The following is a 15,768-nucleotide window of genomic DNA, read 5'->3' as shown; positions in this document are numbered from 1 at the left end:
TTTATAATTTATCAAGATATAAAGAAGAATGTATATATATATATAAAAAAAAAAATTTGAGGCTGCCAGAAGACGCAGGACACAGCTAATAACAACTGATATTTTCATTTTAAAATGTAAATAAATGCTGCACACAGCCTGTCTGAGAATCCGATTTGTTTTTTTTAATTATTAATTTAGTGGAAAATTCCAATTACAGCCCGACATCACATTGCAAAGATCTAATCTTTCATTTTTCAAAATAGAGAGGAGAAAAGAGAAATGCATTATGTGTCTGAGTTTTATCATCTCGGTGGGGAAACTCTGCAGCTGTCGCATGAATACAAATCCAGTCAGACAGTTTCCAGACGTCCTTCACCTCGAATTACTCTGTTGAGCAAAAAGTTCGTTACAAAAACATCATCCATGCCCGAGTCCGATTCAGACACAGCTGTCAATCACATCACATTACATGTTACGAAGACAATATGTTGTGTTAATTTATATTTAAATCACTTAAAAAGAGCAGGAGATCCGGTACGGTGTAATGATTGGAGGTGTGTCTGAAAAGAGTTTCACTCGGTATATAAAAACATGCAAATCACAAGTTTTATGATGATACAATGTTATATGATTCTTTGGACAACAATATGATATTTACTGATATCACTAAATACGATTTCTATTCGATTGGGTTCAGCAGCCTGCAATCTGCATTTAAAAAAATAAAGAGTTCCAATGTGTTTGGTTTATTAAAGGTGCAGTCGGCAAGTCTGGCAGATCAGTCAAATTTAGAATGCTTACAACACTCACGCCCCTCCCCCTCTACCACCGAGCTCCTCCGCTCCCTCCCATCGAGTGCTCATCAGTGCGCGTGCACCAGATTCCTGTGAACGCGCCCGTGTCTTCTCTCATCGATAAACGGCATGGAGTACACGCTACACAGAGGTAGGCTGGCTAACTTACCCATAGATAGCAACCGCTAACGTCATATAGCATATGCCTAGCTTGAGGCGTGTGCCTGTGATATTGTATCATGCATGAGGGGGGAGGTGGGATCTGTGGCGTGTGCACAAACTGTGAACTGCGCTGAGTAGACAGGATGATACGGCACGGTGGATTTTTGCAAAACAAACAACAAGCTCTAGGTGCACGTATAGGCACGTTTTTTTTTTCAGTAACCAGATGATTTATGTTGTTGCATAGTGTTGGTTTTAGTGAATATGATCAAACAAATGTTGCAGACTTTAATCAAGATGTTGCTAAAATAAAATTCAACCCCGATTCAGTGTGAAGCTGCTCAGATTAATATCCATGCCATCAGATATTACATTAATGCGGAAACACACTGAGCACCAGCACAATATTAAAGGTTGTATAACCTGTATGCTAATATGCTAGCTATGCTATCAATGCTAGCATAGCTATCACATGCCATCATATGTACAGAACATAAACATGAGAAGAAATATCATTAAAAACACAAGCAAGAACAAAAAGAACAAAACAAGGAAGAATTGAAGAAAAAATCCCAATAAAAAATACTATAAATACTTCTCTATAAAGTGCACCCTGATACTATTGTGTCGCAAAAGGAAGAAATTCAGCCAAAACATTTCATTCATGCTTCAACAGTCCTGCTGCCTTCACGTGCAATCGTAATTACGTAAAATATGAGTTACTGACCCCCTTAAATCGTAATTACGAGAGGGGAAACTCGGAGATCATTTTTGTGACCAGGACGTTTCAAGGTGGCGGAGAAGAGGACAGATTCAGTCACAGATGGTACGTAGTTCTTTATTTTTAGTACCAGCTGTTGCTTGTACGTGATTTTAATCTGTAATCTACGTCCACGTAACTTGATGTAGAATGATGTATATTGTTCTTTTCTGTTGGACTATAATAGTCTGCTAGCGCGGTGCAAAGTTATAATGTTAGCTGACATTTCCTGGCCCACAGTTGCGTAAGGTAACAGCAAACCTTACGTCATAACATGTTTGTCTCGACAACGGAGCACTCGAACGTGACTTTGTCGTAATTCCGACATCCGATCTTCCAACTAACACGTGAAGGCAGCATTGTTGTGTTGGTAAGTTGTCAGACAGAGTCCTTGTTTTGCAAATTTAAAGTAACTCAAGTCTTTGCGCTGGGTTCCCGATCAAGTCCTGAGTCCTAACATTTGTGTTTCGTGTCCTGAAACGCGTCATAACGCTTTTTTACCAAATGTAAAGCTGCTTGAATCCCCCCACGTTTTGCATACTGCAATTTGTTGTTGTTATTGTTGACAACCGTGTAGCATTTGTACGCAACATAATAGAGAATGTTTAGAAGTTGCGAAGAAGTACGAGTTTTATTACGCAGATCGGAGTCATATTATTTCCTCCATGGCGTTTAATGAAAGCTACCATTTTCTAAGACCGTCGAATATTCCCTGAGTACAAAAATTCTGTATTGCTAAACTGCAATTTCTAAAAAATGTGTATATTCCCAGAGACTCCTCATTTAGGATTCATCTCCCGTGTCAAAGTCCTCGTCGCCGTGTGGCAGCACAGATCTGTATCCTGACGTTTCGGAGAAGTCGAGGGTCATCTGGTTCTTGTCGTTGGTGCCGATCTCAAGTGTGGACAGCCAGCCGAGGACTTTGTCGAAGTGGCTGCTGGAAGTTTTTCTGATTGACCCGGCGGAGGACGGAGCCGGACTGTTGGTTTTCACTGCGAACGACATGAAACCGACACACAACTTTACTGTGACGCCAACGCTCGGCGCTGCTGGTGGAAAATGTTAGCGTTTTTTTACTTACGGTCCGGGCGCAGGTGGTCAACGCTGCTCTGGAGAACTTCCGATTTCGTTGTGATGTCCTCTTCCAGCTTTTTGATTTTCTGGCTGATTTTGGAGTTCACGTCTACATCCTCCTCCGTTACGCTTTTCTTCCTCTGACCGAAGCCCTTGGCTTTGAATTTGCTCATGTCGCCGACTAAAAGCAAAAGAAGATCAGAGCGCAATAGGGAAGTCACAATATTTCATAAAAAATGTGTTCGGTAGTCAACGGCAAGAGAAGCATAATTCTTTTTTATCCTGTATGAATTGTACCATGAATTAAATGTATGATTTTTGCGAATTTAAAAGATAATTTCTCACATTAAAAAAGTCCTTTTGTCCTAAAAGTGTAAAACTGTGAAAATATGTAATTAGAAAGATGACACGCCCAACAGTGAGGTAAGTGGAGTCTCTCTGAAGCTATGATGCCTGTGTGTTTGGTACCAGGATGTAATGTTACTCAACAACAGGTCTCACTCCTTCTTTCTCTTAAAAAAGAGTCGCTGGATAAAAACACATCAGTTAAGATAACGTTACATTAGTGACGGAAGTAGATAAGATGGCTAGCTAGCTAGCTAGCAAGACAAGCTAGCTGTATACAGTTGTATACTTCAAATAGTTATATGATAATGGGACTTTCTTTTGAATTTGAAATGTGTGATTTCGTGGTACAATTCAAACTAGATCAAATATGATTAGTCTCTCGACATTGACTATCGTACTTCGTGGTACGGAACACATAGACGTCGTAACTTCAGTGAGAGATTTTTGGATGTGTCGTCTTTCTAATTTCCTATTTCAGACTTTCTTGACATTTAAAAATGGAAAAGGGGCACGACTCCGCCCTCTCTGCACTCACTCATTAACTTTGGTTTCAAGCTCATCCCACTTCCTTTGATGTCGGCCTGCAGCTCGAGGAGCGTTTTCTTGAATCCAGCCATCAGCTCCAGCTCCCTCCTCCTGTACTCCTCCCCCAGCCGCTGCTTCAGCACGTGTTTCAGCTGCCTCCTCCTGAACTTCTCGTCGACTCTCACGCAGACATCGCTCATCTCGGGACAGAAGAGCCGGCCGCCGTTCCCCACCACCACTTCGTCTATCTTCTCGAACAGCTCGGTGACCTGACTCGCATCGGACCTCCTCATGTTGTTCATCACGTGGTATCTGTTCTCACACACGTCTATCAGCCAGCGTAGAGCACCATGCTCCCTCTCGATGTGCTCCTCCACGGATTCGTCTGCCAGGTTGTCGCCGTACGTGAAAAGGACCATGGCGTGTTTCCAGACGCTGGCGCCGAATAGACTCACGTGTTTCTCCAGGGCGGCCCGCTGAGCCTCCCTGAACGTCAGGTCCAAGGGGACGACCAGCAGAACGGCGTGGACCCCGGACGGCCTCAGCGACAGACCTCGCACTATTTCTTTGTCCTTTTCTTCGGTACAGCTGTAGGAATCCTCGCGCCAACCAGGGGTGTCGATCACTGTGACCAGCCGGCCAGCCACTTCCCCCTCCTCCACATGACAGCGCTCGGTCTTGCAGGTGGCGAACACCTCTTTACGCAGGAGGTTATTCCCCGTCGCACTCTTCCCGAACGTCACCTGACCAAGCATCAAGATCGTCAGCTGTCGTAATTTTTTCCTGGAATCTGAAAAAGAAAAAAAAAACAGCAGACTGAAAACCTACCCAACTATTTTCAAGGGCCAGCGTGATGTATTTTGGCTCATCTATTCGCAAAAAAATATATGTATTCATAACTATCTTTCCATTTGGTAATAATCCCCTGAAGCTCTGAATTATTGTGTTTTCTGAGACCTTTATATAAACATCCTCTTCACGGAGTTCACCATGTTGCACCGCCATGTTGCTAAGGTAGCCTAGAATAGAGAAAGCAAACGCAGTGGCTCAATAGGTAGCTACTGTCTACATGTAAATGCAGAGGCCAAATTTAGTCACTTATTTTCGTTATGTTACCTGAAGCCCACCGTAGGTCTCAGACATGCTTGGGACTAATCACCTAAATTTCTATTTTGAATGTTTTCCTTCCGCTAGTCTGAAAAGTGAAGACATGTTACAGAAGATAAATAGACCAAATGGATTGGTGTGTAAAAAACCCGTTTTATGCCTGGGGTCTCTTGCCTTACTGCAATATTTAAATCATGTTCTGGTTATTATATATATAAAAAAAACTAGACTGCGTGTGGACGAACAATATGAATTAGTCTGTTCAGTTTCTGTGGTTCAAAGTTTTATGGGAACTCATGTTGGGAAATCTGTTGCCTGTTGACGACTGAAAGCTCTTTACCTCTGAAGGATTTTCTTCTGGCCTCGACTTGTCTTTGCCTCAGCATCGCTCCTTCCTCCACCACTCTTCTCCTCTCTTCGATGGCCAGAAATATCTTCTCATCCGGGACAACATGGTCCCAACCGTTTCCTGCCACGGTCTCGCCGATCTTCTCCAGCAGCTCCTGAGCACTGGCATCCGCGTTCTTGTTATTGACGACGTGGTACCTATCTCCGCACCGTTCGATGAGCGTCTGCAAGGCCTCGCCCTCGCCTTCGATGAACTCCTCTATGGTGCGCGTTCCCAGCCAGTCTCCTCTGGTGAAGACCACGATGACGCGTCGCCACACTTCTTCTCCAAGCAGCTCCACGTGCGTCGTCGCTGCAGCCAAGTGTTTGGCGTTGAAGGATGCGTCGGCGTCTATTACCAGCAAGAAGACATGAGGCCCCGGGGGGCAGAGGAACATGCTGCACTTCACTTCGTCTTTCAGAGCTTCGGGCGTTTCCAACACGTCTAATCCTTTCCACCAGCCTGGCGTGTCGACGAGAGTTACTTCTGTTTCACCCACAAAACCCCGTTGGGCCACCGAGTGTGCCGTTCTTTTCCCATCTTCTTGCTCTTTGATTCCCAGGATGGCGTTCCCGACCGTGGTTTTCCCAACGCTTCGGCTTCCCAAGAGAATTATGTTGAGATTTGGAATGGTTTTGTCTGTTGGACAAAAAAAAGCTTAGTTAGTCATTGCAGCAATTTACACCAGTTGCTGAACCTGAAAATGGTTGCATAAAAACAATGCATTGATTTGTATTTAATTTGACCATGTAAATCAATAAAACCTGTCAATGCATTGACCGTATTTAAATAAATACCTACAATTTGGCAAAAATAATAAAAAAACAAAAAAAAACAATGGATGTTGCTCCGATATCAGAAATGCTTCAGAGATTACCAGCGAGTTTGGAATCATCCACTAATTTTCATGCCACACTGTGAACATCAAATCCGAGCTCAAATCGTCCGGAGGAGAGCTAGTTAATGTTAGCTGGCAGCCAACAGCTAATGTTGAGGGGAGCTATGGGGAAGGATAAGTCTGAATATGAATATTACGTTATTATAATAGAGCCCTAAATGCAAGACACTGGCCCTTTAAGTATGCAACCAGAATACAGAAAGTGTTCACCTGTATTGAGTGATTTAATTTGTTGCCTTTGTTCCTCGGCCCTCCTCCTTCTCTTTCCTGCCCTTTCGGCCACTTCTCGCTGCTTCTCTTCGATGATGTTAAGCGTCTTTTCATCGACCTCGTAGTAGCCGCCATCATTTCGCCGCACCATCTCGTCTATCTTCTGCAGCAGCAGCATCACCTGAGATGCGTCGCCCCTCTCCTTGTTGTTGACCACGTGGTACCGGTTCCCGCATCGTCCTACCAGCCACTTGAGCGGCGCTCCCTCGCTCTCGATGTGCTGCTCGATTGTCTTTCCGCCGAGGTAATCCCCGCAGGTGAACAGCACCATGGTGTTTCTCCAGACCCGCTCGCCCAGGAGCTTCATGTGTTCCTCCACAGTCCTCCGGTTCTCTGCAGAGAAGGCGCAGTCTATGGGAACCACGAGGAGGAAGGCGTGCGGTCCCGGCGGACACTTGTATGCGTTGAGCTTGAACCGCAGCTTGTCCCCCGCCGGGATCTCGGTGAGGGAGAGGGAGCTGCTCCAGCCCGGAGCATCGACAACGGTGAGCTGCCTTCCCTCCACCAGTTCGTGCCTCACTTCGGACTGAGGCGTTCTGGTTCGGCCACACTCGAACCTCACCTTTCTCAGGATGGTGTTGCCAGAGTAGCTCTTGCCGGCCCATCGCTCACCAATCAGTACGAGTCTGCGCTCTGACGGGATGCTGCACATGCCTTTCACTGGAAGAAAAACACCTCCAAATGTAAGAAATACATTCTGAAAACCATTAGCAAACAGTGAATTTACAAAACAGATGATGAGACGTTTAAGCATTATGAAGGACTGCGATAGGAACTGGCTTTTGGATAGGCACAAATATCACAAGGTCAACCTTTTCTCTGTGGTTGAAGGAATTAAAGAGGGAAGCCGTGTTCACGGAGTCTCGGTAGCGGGATGGATACGGAGTGAGGCAAATTTGTGATTTGGAACTTTATGAAATCAAATTGAAAATGAAACCAGGAATATCAGCCATGAAAACAGCTTAGTAGGAATATTTTTTTCGAAATGAAGACAAAAAACTAATGTGTGGTGCATGTAAACATCCTGTCATCCAGTGGTCCGGATTGGACCAGTTGATGAGCCGGTTGTGGTTTGAAAACCCCGAATTAGAGACAGTTACCAACATGCCGTGTTCTGTCGAAACAGCGTCCCTGGCTTTATTATAATGGATTTTGTTATGATGAAAGAGGCTTAGAAACTTTGACAAAAGGCCATCAGTCAGATTTCCTCATATCGAGCAGGATCACACGAGTCAGATTAGATGACAAAATCTCCAAAACTAGAACGATGATTTTATCACAGCAGGTGTCTCTTCTACTTCCGATGACTGACAGAACAGGAATTCTCCGGCAGACTTCTGCTCGTGTTGGCGTTGAGTTATTTTTGACTGATTCATCTTTTTGCATTTTCATCTGAGCGACGGACTCTGAAGATTAGCGTAACATTTTTAGAATGACCCACGAACCGGCACAAATCATTCTGAGGCAAAATGGAAGGCAGCTGCAAGTAGAAAAAATTATTTAAAAAAAGATCAAGAAAATCAGCTGAGAATGAGTCATCACCTCCCTTTGTCATTTGTAATGTAAAAAATAAATTGCAAACAATACAGAAAACACAAGGAGTAACTAGACCAGAACACTAGAACACAAAAAACAAATGCTCCTTTTTTTTATTGGTACCATGTATGTATGTAAATACTAGATTCAAGTTATGTAGAGCCTCAGAAGGGCTGAACCACAGTATCAACAGCAAATACAAATGTGAAATACAAAAGTAGAATTGCTAATTGGATTGCACAACATTTTTCTTATGACTCAGTATGAACATGAACAGTTTTCACCCTCAAGGAAGGGGTTTTATTTTGATAAAATGACGGTAATCAAATACTGTATATCCTGTTCCTTTACCGACAAACGAGAATCTGGTCTAACTGGTTTTGTTTGGCATCTGTCTGCGGACTGTGATCCACATTCACAAACAAAGATTCACATTTAAACATACACTCATTCTACCAAGTCGACCTAAGCACCCCTTTTTTTTGTTTTCATTGATAATGATAATATAAATCTCCAAATCCACAAAACTAGCCTCAGTGAAATTCTTGGTGAATGGTCATTTAGGATCAAGGTGAAGGACATACTTTTGCTTTTGATGTCAGAACAGATCTGCACTAACCAATACATAAGGGGGAAAAAAAGACAATTTATACAACATTTAAAGTCCTTGTTACTGATAAAGTACTCAAGTTATTACATCTCAAAGCAGCTGAAGCTTCAACTTCACTGCTCGATTAACTCACCAGGATTGTTTTCCATTTTTACCGATCTTCTCTTTTCATAGGCGTGTTAGAATCCGGATTGAACGACCCCCCTGAGGTCTCCACAAAGGTCAGTGTTTGTCCTCAAGAAACTAAATATATTCGAAGAAAACTGGCCTTCACTGGTCTTTTTCAGCCCGACGGCATGACCATGACCTTGCCTGTTTGAGAGCAACAAAGCTGATCGACAAACCTTTTGCCAAACTGGTTTAACTCGGGTTGTGTAACACCTGACAGCCTGTTTGGGCATGTTAACTCACAACAAACGCACACACACACACACACACACACACACACACACACACACACACACACACACACACACACACACACACACATCAAAACCATTGTTGTCACTTCTATTTTGAGCATGAAAGAGAGAAAGAAAATATTTGTATTTGCATCAATGTCACCTTCACTCCCATGTTTCTTTACAGAGTTCAAGCTCACGGAAACTGCATTTCTTTTTTCAAAATGCGAGTCAATATTTTAAAAGATTGAACTAACTGGGATTTTTTCTTCAGTGATGTTTTTGCCGAGCGCAGCACATTGTGTGTTCATGTATTCATTTTAATCTCCATCCTAACCAGAGCCCCCGTCACCTCTCTGTGCCAGAGAAACATCTTTGAGACCACAAATTCTCCTCAAACCTGTAAGACATTTTTATTTTTATTTTTTTTGGCAGACTGACTATGTCTGCATAATTGAGGCAGGAGGATATTTCTTTGTTGCATACTGACTTATACTGCTCATTATTTAAAAGCGAAATCCTTTTAAATATATATGCTCACTGACACATCTAAAGATTTCAAACCTTATTAGATTTGTCAAATTTGTCGCTTACTATAACATAAAGAAAGTAGCGAAACCCTGAATGCGACAATGAAAAACTGTAATTAAAATGCTTGGTAGCACTTTGGAATGAATTCAATCAAATCCAAACATATGCCTGTGGTATGCATGAGATACTTACTTTATTGAAATTGCAAAACATAGTGTATGCAAACATGAGTCATGCAGTGGACAATGACATCATAAGTATCCTGACAGATACTCGATGACTAAGAGTCCCTATCAGTGGTGAAAGAAGTATTCAGACAATTTACTTCAGTAGAAGAACTACACCACACTGGGAAAATACTCCACGACAAGTAAAAATCCTGCATTCAAAACTTTACTTAAAATTACACAATTATTATCAGCAAAATGTAAAGTAAAGGTAAGATGGTCCCTGATGGATGTTTTTTGCTACTTTGTTGGTGGGTTTAGTCTACAGCTATGTATCATATTCTCTAAGATGCTCATGTGTTTATAGCATCATTGTCCTGCGATAAACACATATCTCCAAAAAGTCAAGTTTTCATGAGCTCAGAAAAATAAGGATCCTGTTTTCAGCCTTGCGGTGATACATATTCCAGCTGATCGAAGAGGCTTTTTAAATTTAGGTGCAGGGTAAAACAAAAATGTGCACTCTTTTGTGCATTGTGTGGTAAAAGGGTGTGGTTGTGTGAAGCTATAAGACTTGTATCATCAGCAAATGGAGAGATCTTTACAAATCCTGGACAGCTCATTAACATAGCATTCAAAAAAAATATACGGACCAAGAAAGGCCCTTGAGGGACTCCTCAAAGAAGCCTGAACCACTTTGACATGTGATCATTGATAACTACACATTGTCGTTGCATCGTGTGAGAAGCAGCACCACAACTTCCTCACAACTTCATTTCAAATTTTCTACGTGCTTTAGGTGAGTTTGATCCTGTTTATCCAACAGATTGGTCATCTCCATCCAGGACAGGTCCCACTGCACTTCTGTGACGTCCTGCGTGGTCGCCGGAAGCTTCGACCCTGGATGATCCCCTTTGGAAAATGCCCGACAACTACTTCACACAAATACAACAATCAGTGAAGCCTTTTCTCTTGAGCAATTTGTGCCAGTAAAGCGGGCTGAAAGGGTTTTATGGATACTGACCTGTAGTGACAAACTAGCCAAACAGTTACGGGAATGAGGATCAGGAGTACGATTCCACATGAAACACTGATCCATATCCAGGAGCCTGATGAAGAGAACAAAACATGTTTGTTTTGTCAGATGTTGATGTTATGCCAAAAATGTCTATGTATTTTGTTGCGGAGATAACTACATGTTACCACTAAAGGCCGCTGTCCCGTTCGATGATGTGAAGTTGCCTAAAAGACAACAATTGAGATCTTTCACCGATCCGCTTACGTTCCACCGGGCAGAATGACGAATATCAATAAAAGCCACGCAGCTGACCTGGATCAGATCTCACTGAGAGCCAGCTCTCTGGACTCTCCATCCTGCGGTCGCGGGACGCGCACTTGTAGGAGCCTTCGTCTTCCCGCATCACATTCTCAAGAGTCATCGTCGCCACTCTGTCCGAACCAGAGGAGGCACCGCGAGTGCCGATTTCTGCTCCGTTTTTGAAGAAGATTGTTCTGCCGCGAATGCCCGTCCAGTACTGACAATACAAGACCACATTATTGCCTTCAGACGCGGGGAAGGCCGGAGTCCTCAGGACCATGGTGCCATCTGTGGGACGGAACGGACAAAACTGCTTCACTGAAACTCACCCCATATTATCACGTCATAATAAGAATATTTACGATGGAAAATGAGTGACTGTGATGTATATACCGACAAAGACACACTCCCCTATTGTTTTTTGCTATTTACACAAAATCGTGATGGTTGATACAGCAGCAACGTCTTGTATGTGGTTTCTTTGTCCAGTGTCTTTAACATCACCATCACACGTGACTCACAGCTTACTGTGATGCAAACTGCGTTGCTGCGGCCCTCGGTGCCCTCGCACCAGTACAGTCCACCGTTCCCCCTGGTGGCGGTGAACACGCACACGTCAGAGTTGTCCGCGGCGACGACGCCCCCTAGCGACGAGCACTGGTCAGCGTCGAAGGCCGGCTTCCTTGGTCCGCGCCGGCCCGCAGAGAAGCGCCTCAGCGTCCAGCCCGACGAGTTGGCGGGAGACGCGGGGCAGCGCACGGTGAACAGCTCCCCCGTGAGGATCTGCCTGGTACTGGGAGTCAGAGTCAGGAGGGAGGGAGGGGGCAGGTCTGGAGGGAGACAGACACACACACAGACAGATAGGTAGACACATAGGTCGCGTGGGACCACAAATCTCAATACAAAACCAAATTGTGAGAGGCTCACCTGACACACTCAGCGCCGCCGGCCGGCTCAGGAACACCTCGGAGGTGGCGTTGCTCTCCTGCCGCGTGGCTTGGCAATGGTAGCTGCCCCCGTCCTCCCTTGTTACCGCGGTGATGGAGTAACTGCCACCTGACACCAGGTGCCTTGGGCTCGGGGTCGGAGTTCGCAGTTCGTGCCTCAACCAGCGGTAGCTCCACGCAAAAGTGGAGTTTGAGTCCACCGAGCACTGCAGCAGCACGCACTCGCCGAGGTAGATGTTTGATCCCGGAGGCCAAACGGACACGCTGACCTTCAATGTCTCTGCAGGGAAGACACCAAACTGCATTATGGGCTTTTTTTTTCTTTGTTTCATGCTTGTGCCAAATATGTACTTTGACGTGTACCAATACCTTTAGATGCAGCTATTTGGAGAAGCAATGCGGCTATGCCTGAAAGACAGAGAACTTGTTTTAACACACATATGTCCTGTTAATAGGCTGCTACGGGACCACAGCTTGTTGGCAATTTGGGGACAGTGTGTTTAGACTACAGTCTGCTCAGCCAATAAGTAGTAAAATGTGTTAACGGGAACGCCGCAGGCAGCTCAGATGGTTCGTTCCCACGTGGCAGCACTTCAAATAGTCCGTCATGGTCCGCTGCTGATTTTGGATGGGAGGGTTGGTCGTCACACTTTTCACTTCCATTTTTAATCCCTCAAAAAGAGCTTCCTTAATAGATTCCCTGTCGACATGTAATAGAAGCTCCAAACTGAAGTGCCTTAAACTTGCATTCTCTCTGCTGGCCATCAGGGGGCGACACCTCTGGCTGCAAAAAGAAGCCTGATTTTACGGAAGTCTATGAGAATATAATCTCAGTAAAGTAAACTAACAAGCCTGTTTTGAAAATGTAGGGAGTAAAAAGTAAGTAAAAGTTTTTTTTTGTTTTAACTGTCATCTCATGGTTCTTTCATCCCACATTGGTTTTATCTCACAGTACTTTCAGCCCATGGTACTTTGGTCTTGCTGTACATTGGCCTTGCCATACTTTCAGCCTATGTTAATTTGGTCTTGCTGTACTTTCAGCCAAATGAAGCCTGCAGCTAAATGTTTGTCAGAACCAAACCCATTCTCCCTAACCAACACAATATCAAGATATATTTTTTCTTTTTTTAAAGTTCATCTTGCCAGGCAGATGTAATATATTGGCAGCAGCCTTGTGTCTGGAAGACGTTGCTATGAAGACAGATCCCTCTCGGTGACGGCGCTGCCACAGTGTGACAGAGAGGAGCGCTTCCTCCTCCTTAATGAGACTGTTTAGACGGCGGTAGTCCCCATGGGAACCGGAGGAATGTACACACATCTGCTGTACTTTTCTGTTAGACATCCGGTTTTAAGATGCTCCTGCTTAGGTTTTTCTTTAATACTTAATACTGTTACGTTGCAGATTCACAACAATAATCAACTAATAAATTGTAGTTCTACATCAAGTTACTTGGCAGTATGTAAAGTAGTTAAACTTATGTATTATCCTGTAATATGTATACATATATTGTGTTTAGAGAGAGCCTTTCTGCATGATGAGTATTTGTACTTTTGGTACTTTGAGTATATTTTATGCTAATATATTATGTATTTTTACAGTGTGGTATTGCTACTTTTACTTTAAGGTACAGTGTGTAGCATCAAGGGGGATCTATTGGCAGAAATGGAATATAATATTATGTTTTCTTTCAGTGTATAATCACCTGAAAATAAGAATCAGTGTGTGTTTTTTTACCTTAGAATGAGCAAAGTATATTTGCGTTTTTGGATCACGCAGGAGAAGTTTCAGTTGGTTGCAATCTTAAAGCTCACCACTAAGTGCCACCAAATCCCACAAACTAGATCTTTAAGAAAATAAATTAATACTTCCTTCCAGCGCCGACTGTAACTACAGTCACACAGTATTGTGAAGCCAACACGATGATTTTGCAAACCCTGTCCAAATTAATCCATAATTTCCATTAACCTTATTCAGATTCTGGCTCATGCACTTATTTTAAATTTAGCACCGTCTTAATCTTCCGGCTGCGTCTCAGCAGAATGTATAACTGTCCATGATCTACCGATATCTGCATCAGAGCTGTAAGTCAGCGTTGCCCTGACAGCTGCGTTGCAGCAGAGGCTTCCTGCTGCTGTCTCTTCCACCAGTAAAAGGTTTCTTTCATGGAAACACACAGATATATAGAGTAAGAAAGCAGCTCTTCACTGCAGGTTCAATCTGTGATACTCACCCAGCAGTGAGGAGACGAGGAGGGTGTTCATTCTGTCAAATGTCTAAAAAAGACATTCAGCTTCCTCTGTGATTCTTTGTAGAAATAAAAAAAAGACAATAATTAAGATTTTCACCACTTAAAATGATGCATGTTTCCGGAGTAATTTTGAAATGTTATTTTCTGAGCTATATGAGAATAATGGTCTCTCTGAGGAGGAGTTTTTGACCGACTATCGCAGCAAACCTCAGACAGAGATGGTCATCTTGGTGGAGACGTTTCCTTCCTCCGTCGAGCAGTTTAACAGGCGGAGCCGTGAGACCAGCAGAGTCCTGGTCCCAAAACCACAATATAGACCAGCTAACCGTCAACGGTTTGCATTGTAGTGTCACATCGTAATCAGCAGCATCAGCTATGTGACCAAACAAATGTTTGTATTTATTTATATTTCCTACTTTTCTCTTCTGGTGCTTGTTGGCTGTGATGCTTATTTCCTCTTTGTTTTGTTTGGTTTGTTTTAATTAGTTACAATGAGATAACGTTTTGGTAAATTAAAGGAGGGGAGTAATGATAACCTTCCATTCAGTTGTGATTATTATTTTTATAGCAACGCTAGCAGCAATATTTCTATCTGTCTGTTTGTCCATAAAATTGATTCAGACTAAAATGATGATGCCATGACCTTTTATACAGGCATTCTTGGTTCTTCAGGGATTTCTTTTCTGTGGTTCTGGTGAGTGGTGAGTGCTGTACATGTTGATGTAGTTCAGCATATCAGACTCCTACGGCCTCGGAGAAGATTGCAGCATTACATTTGCTCCGCTTGATTGCCTTCGTCCCACGGTACTTTAGTCTTGTGGTACTTTTTTCCCACAGTTAGTCTTGTGGTACTTTAGTATTGCAGTTCTTTAGTCTTGTGGTACTTTCATCCCACAGTACTTAAGTCTTGCAGTACTTACATCTCACGGTACTTTAGTCTTGTGGTACTTTTGTCCTATGGTACTTTCGTCTCACGATATTTTCATCTCATGATACTTTCATCTCAAGATACTTTAGTCTCACAGTACGTTAGTCTCACGGTAATTTAGTCTTGTGGTACTTTCGGCCCACGCTACTTTTTTCTCACAGTACTTTCGTCTCATGGTACTTTCTTCTCACGGTACTTTCGTCTAGGCTACTTTTAGCCCATGGTACTTTAGTCTTGTGGTACTTTTGACCCACGCTACTTTTTTCTCCCGGTACTTTCGTCTCACAGTAGGCTACTTTTAGCCCATGTCTTGCGGTACTTGAATACATTTTGTATACTTTAGGATGAGGGAAATACGGCTGCAACCAGAACATCTTGGTCATGGAAGACAACTTGTTGTAGTATTTAATTACCCTATAAATGCTTTTTAAAATTTTGCTCATTATAATCTTACAGATAATCCATTTAATCTGGGTTTTTGCCTTTCCCCTTGAACTTTTTGGAGCCAACTAGTGAATCTCCCTAACGTGTGTGTGTGTGTGTGTGTGTGTGTGTGTGTGTGTGTGTGTGTGTGTGTGTGTGTGTGTGCGTGCGTGTGTGTGTGTGTGTGTGTGTGTGTGTGTGTGTGTGTGTGTGTGCGTGTGTGCTGCTCAGTCCAGGTAACCGCAGCCGCCTCATTATGCCTCCGCCGCCTCCTCTCCTCATCGTCCCTCCCTCCACCTCCCATCGCTCCCTCTGACATCCAGCCTCCCCACATCCACCACAGCGTTTCA

General features: G+C 43.4%; 2 protein-coding genes across 3 annotated transcripts; both read right to left on the bottom strand.

Annotated features, from left to right (window-relative positions):
• Nucleotides 1-143: 143 nt before the first annotated feature.
• Nucleotides 144-8,783, bottom strand: LOC311015226 (GTPase IMAP family member 8-like). The gene is made up of 6 exons (XM_084012359.1): nt 8,588-8,783; nt 6,249-6,968; nt 5,093-5,779; nt 3,656-4,435; nt 2,780-2,953; nt 144-2,690 (listed from the first exon to the last, which is right to left on the bottom strand). The coding sequence occupies exons 1-6, from the start codon at nt 8,601-8,603 to the stop codon at nt 2,482-2,484; spliced, it is 2,586 nt and encodes an 861-aa protein (XP_083868485.1). The 5' UTR covers nt 8,604-8,783; the 3' UTR covers nt 144-2,481.
• Nucleotides 8,784-8,993: 210 nt separating this feature from the next.
• LOC311014335 (limbic system-associated membrane protein-like) lies at nt 8,994-14,279 on the bottom strand. 2 transcript variants are annotated; one of them, XM_084010885.1, is made up of 8 exons: nt 14,050-14,279; nt 12,188-12,226; nt 11,799-12,098; nt 11,393-11,701; nt 10,884-11,159; nt 10,757-10,795; nt 10,578-10,662; nt 8,994-10,488 (listed from the first exon to the last, which is right to left on the bottom strand). In XM_084010885.1, the coding sequence occupies exons 1-8, from the start codon at nt 14,078-14,080 to the stop codon at nt 10,326-10,328; spliced, it is 1,242 nt and encodes a 413-aa protein (XP_083867011.1). In that variant the 5' UTR covers nt 14,081-14,279; the 3' UTR covers nt 8,994-10,325. The 2 variants fall into 2 exon arrangements, with proteins under 2 accessions (XP_083867011.1, XP_083867012.1); XM_084010886.1 differs by having other exon boundaries at nt 8,994-10,485.
• Nucleotides 14,280-15,768: the final 1,489 nt, after the last annotated feature.

This window comes from Eutrigla gurnardus (assembly GCF_963514095.1).
Source record: "Eutrigla gurnardus genome assembly, chromosome: 6".
Classification (NCBI taxonomy): domain Eukaryota; kingdom Metazoa; phylum Chordata; class Actinopteri; order Perciformes; family Triglidae; genus Eutrigla; species Eutrigla gurnardus.
The sequence above is the reverse complement of the archived record's forward strand: the minus strand, read 5'-3'. Positions and strand labels throughout refer to the sequence as shown.